Genomic DNA, 12,135 nt, shown 5'->3' with positions numbered 1-12,135 from the left:
ACTTATGATAACCTTAGTATGTTCCTCTTCGGAGGCCAAGATAGTATGCAATCTGTACATGTTACAAGACATTTTTGGAAAATCAGCCAAAAAAATCACTCTTAAGATTTGATCAAATTATGATTTTTTAAAAGTTAAACATGAAATAGAATTTGGTTCTCAATTTGCATTTGTATTTAAGTGTCTTGTCTTACGTAGAAATATTGAACGCTTACTGTCTTTAGCAATGACCTCCAATGACTCATCTCGTATTACCCGTGGGAAATTTGCCATTGCTCCATCGTCATATTGCAGGTGACAGCGGATTAGCTGTTAAGCTCAGTGGACAAGCCTGCTGGAGTCTGTGGGAACGATTCTCTGTTTAGATGACACTGACGGTGAAAGTTTGCAGGGTGCCTATCATCCAGTCAAATCCAGATTGTGCTAACGAGGCCAGGCGTGTGAGAGTGAGCACGTATGCAAGCGTGTGTCCAACCACACACATAGACATACACACAGAAAAACAAAAACACAAGCAAGCACACAAACACGCACTGGGGGGGACGGCTCATCCAGGCCCTAGATCCCTCCAGTGTCCCAGTTGCCGGTGACTTAGGTCACACAGCTGCAGGCTCAGGCAGGTTTAAACTTGGCAGGACAGAGAGAAGGGTGAAGTGTGGAAGAGAGGTAATGAGACAGAGAAAAGGTGGTAAAATTAGAATGATGACTAGATATAAGGTAAGAATAAAAAGCAGGACTGGGGGGTTTTATCAGTATCCTTTTGTCATTCATTCTTAAACTTGGATTTTTTTCTTTCTAGTATCTAAAATGTGTTATCTGGTAAGTTATTCAGTTAACACAGCTTTATATATCATCATTTATTATTTAATCAAAACTGTTTCCATGTAAACAACGGCTTACAACGAAAGGAATGAAGTACATTTGTTGCTTCCACTTGTAACTCCTGTTTGAGAATAGCAAAGAAGAACAGCGTGCTTCTAGCTAACAGTGAAACTTCATTTAAAACTGTGCGTATAATCACTATGTCCTTATCAAATATTGAAGGCAGTTTTTATTGTGATTTAAAGTGTAGATCCCTAAACACGAGGGGACAAATGAAAGAACTTTATCAGAGTATTAGCTAAGTTGTTGCTAGCTTCTTGTTTTTCTTTTGTTTAGTTGTCAGCAGGCCAGCAAGTCAAACATGGCATCCATCCATGGTGAATAGTCTCCAGCTGTTAAAGAAAATGACAATTATATGTATTTGTAAAACTGATTACTAACAAAGGGTTATCGGACACATATCAAGTCTAGGAATGGATACATTTTAAGAAGCAAATAGCATTATCAGAACACCTTTATAGATAAAATAATTAAAAATATATATTATTTATCATGAAGGTAATTATTCTTGTAGCCAATAGCTTCAGAAATTCGCTTAAAGATATTCTCAAAAGGTTTTTTGAAATCTATTTTAATAGAATTTTTAGTTTTCTCTTTTATTTGTAGATTGGAGATAGATAGAGTAATAGGAAATGTGGTGAGAGAGAGCGTGAGGGATGGCGTGAAACAACAAGCATCAGCACCAGGAATCACCGCCAAACCCATTTTCAAAAAAACTTGCTGAGGACAACATTATTGCCCAACATATGGCACAGTTAGCAAAAATGATTACAAAAATTAATCCAGCCAATTTATTGCTAATAGCATAGTATAACTAATGTATCGCCTTGGAATGAACCCACGTGTATAAATCAGCTTCCTAGCTCGATTTACATTTCTCAGCGTTTCAACACTTGTATGATGGATTTCAGTGCAGTATGTACCCATTAGTGTGACATCAGCAATCCCCAATTTAAGGCAACTCAGAACACATAACTACACCACCTACAACAGCTGAGGTTACAGTACACTACAGGAACATAGGCAGATGAATATGGACAGATGGCAGTGAACCCAGTAACCTTTCGTCCCAGACCTTGATCCAACCCAACAGTCCGTTTTTTTTTCAGGTACAATGCAAGTGACAGCCATCCAGACTTTCCGGTACAACTATACATACTTTGTGTTGTGTAAACACAGCATGAACATCTTTGCCCTCCTTTTAAACTAAAGATTCCTGAAAGAATAACACCCAGTAAGATTACAAACTCAAATTCATTTTAATACACCAGCGAGAAAAGATAATGAGCTGCTCTCTCATAAATTTCCGTGGTAAAGTAAGCGACCTGTGACGAGTCAAAGGGCTCCGACAAAGCTAATAACAAAGTTCACTGCTATTTAACACTGCATGGGCAATTGACTCCACAACCTTTGACCTATTGCAGAGCGTCTACACTGCCATTAGCATGATCACTTAACTGCATCCACACCCCAAGAGTCTAATGCTTTCTGCTGTAGAGCGCATAATCTGGAGTGTGTGTTTCCATGTGTACACGTGTTGGCATGAAAAGATATAGAGGGGTTCTGTGGGCTAGAACATACTGTGATTTCTACATTTAGGGGTGTGTGGGGTTCACCATGCAGCAATAACTCCCTCCTCTGGACCTCTGAGTTTGTTAACAAAATCCCTGAGTTTGTTAACTGCAATATATTGTGCATGGCATCATTTATTGCAGTCCTCTTCGTCCTGTAATAAACTGCTATTAGTTCCAGTGAAGGCTAATTTAAATGAACTTATTACCACTTTGAAATAGTGAAATTAAATGTGGTAATTCCTAGGAAGGGAACAGCATTAAAGTAATTCTTAGGAAGGGAACAGCATTAAAGTGGGGCTTTGTGTTGTCACAGAGAAATCAAAGCAAGGCAATTGAGCGTCAGTTCTTTCCGTGTCTTCTCGGTGATAATGAAGTTCAGCTCATCGCACAGGCTGATGTTATATTGTACATGAGATCCTCCATAAACGGATGAGTAAGCTAAATACAGAACCCCGACATAAGTTGGAAAGTATGTGTGAAAAACAGTAATGCTGAGAGCTCATGACATGATTCTGTAGCGTTTAAAGCCTTAAATGATTATTTAATCAGTGTTTAAAAAAAAGTTTTTTCTGTTATTTCACAATAACAGAATCTATCACATTACTGACATCTTAAAATGTTTTCTCTACGTCCCATTAATTTTTCTCTTTATCCTACATTCATTAAATTGTTCATGAAAATATATTTAAAAAAAAAAAAAAAAAAAAAAACACACACCCCATCATTTCATGGCACTCAGTTAGGTGTGAATGTGAAGCCCTGCATGTTTGTACAGAAAATACTGATCGTGTGTGAAGCGATAATTGTCTGGAGACATGTAATCACCTGGCACCACTTGTGTGGCACCTAAACAAGAAGCGCTCGACAGTTTGCGTTAGACTGCAAAGAAACAGACACATCATTGTTGTTGATGCCACCAATTGCTCTCATAAGATACAAAGTCATGAATCCATCTTCATAGACAGAAGTGGCCAAATGTCATTCGATGTTTGTGAAGATGTTAAGCTTCAAGTTAAAAAAAGGGAAAACATCTTTCAAATGAAATTGCATGACTAAGCACAATGTAGAAGGATTACATGTTCTTGGTTTGAAATAGACTGCTCCTGATTTAATAGGCGTGAACATGCCTTGTACAAGTCATCCAGACCCTCTGATGATGCAAGACAAAGGCAGATCACCTGGGATCCACCCAGGGATAAATGTTAAAATGCATCAAACCAAAAACCTTTTTCCCTGTAAAGGCAACATGCAGAAACTGGTTCTTTAAGGCTGTCTGTGATGTAACATCGCAGACGTCTGAGCGGCACAATCCGCACACAATATCAGATGTCTCCATTAGCAGAAAATGGATTAACTATAGAGACAGAGGTGTGAGACATTTGTGCAGACCTGTCCAACTAGAAAGCCGTCTGCGATTAATCATAACGAGGGCAGCTTACTTTTGCTGTTACACCTTTACCTGCAGCAAAAAGCTCTGCAAACATTAATACATTAATTACAAACATGTTGACAAGGAGGATTAGAGTTTAACTGATGAACATGAACGGCACGCAGAGAATCTGAAATGTTACATAAAAAAATCACTGAGCTAATATGTGTGTCTCAGCATGATTTTTCCTGCAAATTATTCGCAGTTGAGTAACAATTTATCTTTAATCTGTATGTATTTTTTTCCGCTGGCATAGCCTTCTTTTTTTTAGGACAGGTTTAGTTACAAATAACATGTTCCCTTCAGGATCCTTGGTTCTGTCCTTGTCTATAGCAATGAAACAATTGGCACCCTTTTTTAAAAGTCTTCTTCATTTTGTCTCATGGGCCCATTGTCTTCCGCTGGACTGGTGACACATCATACAAGTGCCAGTCTGAGCGTGGCACTCACAGTTATGGCTGCATATCACGAAGAACCGACTCAATTGTCTCATTGTGCTTTGAGAACACAGTAGTCAAGAACAAAGATCAGCAGACCAGAGAGCAAACAGTCGCAGTGCTCCTGCTTTTTCTCCATTTGGTTGCAAAGATGGGACAGACTCACACGCGTCCCACTCTGTTTCCCCCTGTTGGGACCATGCCACCCTCTCCCAGGACGCTGTGCGCCCTGCGCTTAGCCGAACCGCCCCCGAGGTTCTGCTGCCACCACCAGCACTTCAGCTACCCTGAGAGAGTGATGAGCTATTCGCCTCCTTACTCACCAGGTCTGTTCAAGAGGCCCGATCGGCGGTAAGTGTAGAAACGGGAGGTGGTCAAGATTTGATCCGGTGTTAGACGAGGTCTGGCATGGTGAGTGAGTGACAAGTGTGCACTTCAAAGACAGTTCAGAAGAAGATGGACTGGTGGTGTGTTGTGGTTGTAGAATGGATTGAAGCAGAATGGATTTGAATATGTATAGAACAAAACAGAACATGACATTTCTGAAATAAACCTCAGAATGTATTCTCTGTTTTAATAAATGTGTAGCACAATGTTCAACACTGTGTCTAAGCAGACAGAATGACATCTCTACCAGCTGTTGGACAACAAAATAAGTTCTGCGATCATCTTCTACATGCACTGCATGTTTTATACGACTTCTCAAGTAATATTATATTCCATTGAAGGACGGAAAATGTCGTTCTGTTAAATAAATACAAACCTCCTGGGAAGGACCAAGGCCACATGCCTATAGTTTACATAGCTATAGAGATAGGTGTTGTGATAATGATAACCACCCCAGGGTGTTTTGATGTATGTTGAGCTGTGTATGTGGTGTGTTTAGTATTCATTGGATGTACTGTAACCAGGCCTGGTGGCCACACTTCCAGCTTCCTCAGGGACGGCCGATGGCCACAGCCTATGGCAGTACTGTGTTCCCAGACCACACGCTCACACACGCCATGCATTCCTAATTGTAAGAGTGCAGATTGGATGTGATCAGTTAAAAGACTAACACATTGTATCTTTTTCAACATGCAGTGATCTCAAACTTTTTTTCTTTTTTTTTTTTTTACTCTGGTGTGGATTTTCACCAATTTTCCTACATAGTGAATCTGGTGTGCGAAAATCCTCAAATTCTGCTTCTAAAAGAAGGCTTGAGTTTGGCGGCGTGTTTCAGCCTCATTCTTCTTCAGCCATCGGTGCAGATGAATCACGGTATTATATAACGTGGTTGGCTCTTGCACAGGGGACATCTGATGGAAAGCGTTGCCCATGGCCTAGCATAAGAGTGACTCACTGGCACGCCCCAAATATGGTCAGTCAACACGAGTTTCTCAGAATAAGGGTGCATTTTTTTCTCTACGAAATGCAGCAAAGGCCAATGTCTTTGGCGCTTAAACTTTTTAGAAACCACTGCTCAGGTTAAACTAGAACTGCTATTGTTGTTGCTGTATGTCTTCCCCTTGTTAAGATTTGTGCTGGTGGGGTTAAAGCATGAATGATAGAGAATCCCCCTTTTAGCCTCTCATCTTTTTCTGCATGTGGCACATTAGGTATTCTTTCCTTCATTTCACAGCATGTTTTCACTGTGCAGGACGGCTCCCTGTTGTCTGTGGTATCTGTGCATCTCAGCTTCAGCCACAGGCAATTGGAGCGACTCCCCCCGCTGCCCTTTTAAATGGGACTATCACAGCAGGGAAAGGTAATTCAGCAGCCCCTCATCACCAGAGCAGGGCCTGATATTAAACCTGGCAGCTGTACTGTCACAGCATGAAATCTGAGACGACAGGCACTATGGGTCCTAATGCCCAGTCAATGTGTTTTTCTGCTTAGCCTTGTTAGGCCTACCCAGAGTCAGCCTTTCCACATTGATTGTTTCGTTACATAACAGAACTCCCTTTTCTTTAAAAAAAAAAAAAACCAAAAAAACCCTGACAACATTAACCTTTGCTTACTTAACAGAAATCAGAATCAAAAATTTCTTCCAAAAAGGCAAAGAAAATAATTTTTATTTTATATTGTAAGCATACAGTTTTACAAACATCATGGCTGCAACCATATGTAAAAATATAGGATTTGTATAAAAAATACCAGTATTTTGGAGGGGGTCTGACAGTGAAACGAGTCCCCTAAATTGGGAATTTCCATATAATTCAATTAGCTGGTTAAGTCCTTGGTGTTTATGTGCAAAATTGATCATGCAACAGGGGCTCTCTAATTGATATTTGATTAGTATTGAATCAGATAATTGTAACAACAAAAGGATCATAATGTGATAGCAAAGAGGTGCTGAGCAAATACATTATAGCAATTAAAACCTGCATGGACGCCTCAGTGAAAACAAGTCTATTGCTCAATAAAACCCTCAGTCAACAATGCGAGAGGAAAAAAAACACCATTTGGAGCCTGCCTTTTTTTGTTTATTACACTTTGCAGGAGGCTCAGAACATTTCGTCACATGTCATATCAGTTAAGTTCAAAAGACCATTAGAAGTGCAAGAGGTCATGCATAAAAAAAATCTGTGCTTCAGTTTTGTCCAATGGATCTCCATCTCACCTTCCAATGATATATAATGAGTGGATGCGTAATACACAAGTCGTGGTTTGTACAACAAATTAATTGCAATTTTGTTTAGTTTGTTAGCCTAAGATATCCTGCAGCTTTGTCGTTGAGTCCATTGGGAAGTAGGCCTAACATAATTTTTAACATGAAATCATACAGGCTTACATGCAAGCTGTATTAAAAGATAGAAAAGGACGTATATTTTAAAGTGTCCTTGGGCCATTTCCATGCAGGAAAAACAACCTGTAGATGAAAGGCCATATGATAGGGTCGGGATATGGTAAAGGACAATGGAAAATCCCAAGTAAACAGGGTTTGCAGGAAGTAAGCTCCAGCCAAATATATAGTTCCCTGTGGGATGTTGTATTCTATGTTTTCACCACTAGAGACCGGTAGAGTTCATACATAGGCTGAAAGGAAATTTACCGGGAGATATGCTGGAAAAGTACCTGTGCAGATATCAATCACCTGTGTCAGGATGGTGCAAGACATTCCGTTATAGCATGTACTGTAACAAACAACAATAAATTGATGGGAACATTGTGTTATTGTTGTCAGTCATATCAAGTTACCTGGTAAAGGCATGTGTGTGGATTAATTAAATTGCACAAGAAACTTGAGGCAAATCAATAGATTTTAAATGAATATGATTGACTGTAATATTCAAAGAAAACTTAAATTTCTTTAAATGAAATTGATGAGGTCTGCAATTGTCATGAAGATCAGATGATACATATCGTCAAGACACGAGACCTTTTTGTGATTAAAACAAGTGTGTTTATTAGCAACACGAGTTATGTATACATTCTGTGGTTGCACGTCTTGTCCTCATGGTTATAATGTATTTCGTCGGTTAATACAGATTTCGGTCTGTGGGTGAAATGCAGAAGACAGAAGTTCAGAGGGAGGGCAGAAAATGCTGCGTTCAAATGCTTCCATTAAAATCCTTAGGCGATGTTTACTTCCAATATGCATTTTGAAACTCATCGTTGACGACTTTGCTTTGGGCTTTAGTTTAACTGGCTTATAATTGCACACTATAATGTGTTACATGGCTTGTTTACATGGCCACGTGTGATGCATTGAAATAAAAAGAAGGTTTTACTCTTTTAAGTTGTAAATTCAATCGCAACAGTTTTATTGCTGTATGTGTTATTATAGCATTTGCTTAGCACCACTAAAGCACCAGCACAATAATAAAAGTATTCTATCTTGTAAAGTCAGAGTCCCAAACACTCCATTAGCAAGGCTCGTGTTTATTGGATTATTAGTGCGTGATCATGCACGCTTAAAAAAAAAATCTCTCTGTCGGTTTATGTAAAAGTATGCTCGGCTAGGCTGGTTGTTTTTGTTCGTGTGCTGAAATCAGTTTTTTTAATCGGTACATGAAGGCACCATAAAATGTGACCCATCCGCTCATTTGCATAATTTATGCGCGCGTCATGTGTCGTCAGAGGCGAGCCATATAAACAGCAGCCTGGAGCAGAAATAGCATCAGACAGTCGCTTGTTTTCAGCAGCGAGGCTTACACTCAGACACAGCACTGCTTTTGGCAGCAGCAACGACTTAGTACATCGCAACTAAAAAAAAGACGAAGCAAAAATCCGGATATTAAAAAAAAACACTTCGGTGAACCAACCAGTCGCAAACGTGGCGAGAAGTATCATCCAAACGAGTGTGGTCCTGAACATGAGCACGGAGATGTTCGCCAAAACGCCAATGGAGGTTGCCGTTTACCAGTTGCATAACTTCTCCATCTCATTCTTCTCCTCGCTAGTCGGAGGAGATGTTGTATCGGTCAAACTTGACAACAGGTAAATATCCGACAATAACAGCTGTGTGTTTACAAACACCGTGGTGTGTGTTTTTTTTTTTTTTTTTGCGTTTGAATTTTGCGTAACGCGAGCCTGTTCTCATTCTACCAGAGGCCTCAAAATACAAGTACAGTCCATTTGCAATATCTATGTCTTAACATATGCACGCTGCTGTTTATTTGGACTTTGCACATTCGTCTACCTGTGTGTTTAGCACTTGGAATGTTTCTCCCTCGTTACACAATAACCTACATAAAAGCCTTATCTTCCTCCAAGAAATCCCCTATCCGCTTGTAATTACATAGAAACAGTGAATAACATGTGCAGCTTTTCCTTTCTCTTTTGAACTCTTTCTGTTTCATTATCATGGCACAGGGAACCCGAAAAGCAGTGTTATTGGGAGTTTAACACTGAATTGACGTGATGTTTGCAGCAGTGTGTGACTGTGACATTTATGGCCTCTTTTCTTCTTTTTTTCCCCAGTGCCTCTGGTGCTAGCGTTGTGGCCATCGACAACAAGATCGAGCAGGCCATGGTAAGTTGATATAAGAGACTCAAACACAACACAAAGACACAACTTATGCTGTGATAATAGTACAAGTTGCACACGACAGTCGGTTCCTTTTGCTTGGAGAATGCAATGCAAAATCAGCCTTTTAAACGAGCTATTACTGCTCTGTTCAAAGTCATATATCAAGTAATTTCCAGCAGGTTGATTGTGACTCTTATATGTTACCAGCATCATGATGTGACCTTTTTCGATGGTGGCTTTCGGTATCGAAAAGGGAAACCTTAAGACATGCTTTAAACCCGGTTTCCACTGGCAATTGTGCACACCGCACTTTTAAATGAATTCACTTCCGAGTTTGTGTTACATAATGACAGCACACGCTACTGTACTGCTTTGTGCATGTGACAGAGAAGAAAACAAATGCAGGAGGACGTGAAGGCAGGAAATCCAAAGAAAAAAAAAAGGGAAAAAAATGGAGAGAGAAAAAACATTTTTGAAAAGCAAAATCATTCAATACACCCTTCGGTCAAAGTTAGTACGCGTCAACTTGACTGTTTGCTTTATCTCAGATGAGATTTCTGCTGCTAAACACACCAATGATAGTATAATACTTTAAAAATGTGCTGTAAATGCTTAACAAATGTCCCAGTTTTCACATCATAACTGATCCATTTCTTGTTTGATTTGACAGGATCTTGTTAAGAACCACCTAATGTACGCTGTGCGTGAGGAGGTGGAGATCCTAAAAGAGCAAATCAAGGAGCTGGCGGAGAAAAACAACCAGCTGGAGAGGGAGAACTACCTGCTAAAGAACCTGGCCAGTCCGGAACAGCTGGAGAAGTTCCAGTCTCACGTCCCGACAGATGTGCTGTTGGACAATCAGAGCTCCCACCTGTCCTCAGACCAGCAGCAGACCTGCATTCACAGCACTGGCTCGGCTGTGTAAGTGGCTCTGCCTTGGGGCGGGCAGAGCCACTGTCTCCTAACAGTAATGGACCTCCATTTTTCAATGTAAGAGTAACAAAAGTCTCCGCTGCTGAGAAAACCTTCCACACGCTGAAAGGTGAAGCATCGCGGTTGTAAATGACTGATGGGACACAAAAAGAACTGTTGACACTGAAAAGCACAAAACAGAGCTTTTAGCGCTCTGACCGGTGTGACGTCAGGCCCCGTCCTCAGACACCGTCCAACTCTTTGTCGTAGTGTCCGTGTAGACAAAGGCGCTGGGAATAGAGAGCGGGCTGACTAGGACACAGACGAGCGCTTGCTTTAAGATATGCCAAACTCTTCTTACGGCCACCCTTTTTTGCTCCAGAAAAAGGACGTGAGAAGGTGTCGATCGGGCTCGCCCTGCAGGTGCTAACTTGGAAAGTGCGTGGGCGATCACCAAGGGGAGACCCGTCCGAGATGGTCTCAACAAGAAAAGCCCCATCGTGTGGATTTGTCCGATCTTTAAAAACAAGGACTCCCAGCAACACATTTCAGCCATATAAAAAGGACTTTTCCTGTAACTACAATGTATTGCACATTGCTCATGTACATTTAAGCGTAACACAAATAATCAACAGAATAAGCTAAGGAAACAGAGGTGGAGGTTGTTGCAGTATAGCCTGTTGGAAATGGCGGACCACCGCAGTATCAAAATACTGTCATGATTCATAAAATGTAATCTTGTGTTGTCTGCAGTCGGGGCTTAATGCTTGTGGGGGAAATTAATCCTGCTTTATCTGTTTTTGTTAGTGATTCTGAACAAAAATCAGCTGTTTGTTAAATAGGAGCATTGTACAGTGAGAGTTTTTCATGTAAATTAGAGGGACAACATGTCTGCCCCTCTCTTTGCCCGAGCTCTTCAGAGTCAAATATTACTACATTGTACATAAAAAAACACCATAGTGAAGATGGAAAGCAAGGTTTTTTTGTTTGTTTTTTTTTTGCTGCAGATGCACTCCTGATATTAGCAGCATTGTCCAGTATCTGGTCCTTTTTCTTACTCAGATGCCAAGTAGTAAAAAAACAATGGCATGACAACAGTGCCTGTCCATTATAAGAGAGGAACATATTTTCACACCGAGCTCTACTGTTTGTCGTTTTCTAGCTACCAAAGACTTTTCCATTTTTATGTCTCACAACAACAGCAAAAAAACCACACAAAAAAGAAACAGGACCATGTGTAAGAGTTCACAGGGAGAAGTCTTTTTTTTGTAGCTAGAGCTAAAGTTTCTATACGTTTTTGTAAAGATAATGGTATTGTTGCTGTAATGTATCCTCTAAAATGGTTGTTTACTATGATGCTTGGATACAACTGCACATTTGCAATAAACCTTATGTTTACAGAAAACAAGATGATGACACAATGTCTTTTGTTCTTTACCCAGTTTGTGTTTTTATTCATTTTTAAAAGAACCAATTTTTTTCCCAATTTTATGAAAATACAGTATCTACTGTATGTCGAGTTCCTGCTGTCACTCAGCCAAAGTTTTGTCAGAAAGCGTAATGGATTTCTATGTCTCTACCTTATACACAATGACAGTGATAGTACAGGAACATATATATATATATATATATATATATATATATATATATATACACATTACTGTTGGTGGGGATTTAGCAGGTTACATATTCAGCACAATGGAGAGATTTATTCATTGATCATTCAGTCAGGAAAAACAGACCAGACAGCTGTATAAACACCTATTACTATTTCATTTTCTGGTCCCAGAGTAAGAGGAATACACACCGTAAAAAAAACAACAAAAAAATTCATTGAAATTTTAGTGTAGACAAAACACAGTGTTCAAAAACGAACCCTGCATTCTTGGAAATCTATCACACTCAGACTACACACTGATTTGTGTTCAGCTTTTTGTGAGCCTTGTG

At 39.9% G+C, this 12,135-nt stretch overlaps 1 protein-coding gene across 2 annotated transcripts in view; it reads left to right on the top strand.

The window, feature by feature from the left end:
* tsc22d3 (TSC22 domain family, member 3) overlaps positions 1 to 11,596 on the top strand; it is a 32,831-nt gene extending 21,235 nt beyond the window's left edge. Inside the window, exons 1-3 of one of the 2 annotated variants that reach the window (XM_079352327.1) lie at positions 8,402 to 8,744; positions 9,228 to 9,279; positions 9,947 to 11,596. In XM_079352327.1, coding sequence (XP_079208453.1) covers positions 8,620 to 8,744; positions 9,228 to 9,279; positions 9,947 to 10,201 — 432 coding nt within the window. In that variant the 5' untranslated portion in view covers positions 8,402 to 8,619 and the 3' untranslated portion in view covers positions 10,202 to 11,596. Of the gene's footprint in view, positions 1 to 8,401; positions 8,745 to 9,227; positions 9,280 to 9,946 lie in introns of those variants that run through there. The other variant, XM_079352326.1, reaches the window with a different exon arrangement.
* The last annotated feature ends 539 nt before the right edge of the window (positions 11,597 to 12,135 follow it).

This window comes from Symphodus melops (assembly GCF_947650265.1).
Source record: "Symphodus melops genome assembly, chromosome: 9".
Lineage (NCBI taxonomy): Eukaryota > Metazoa > Chordata > Actinopteri > Labriformes > Labridae > Symphodus > Symphodus melops.
This window is presented reverse-complemented; position numbering and strand designations above follow the sequence as displayed.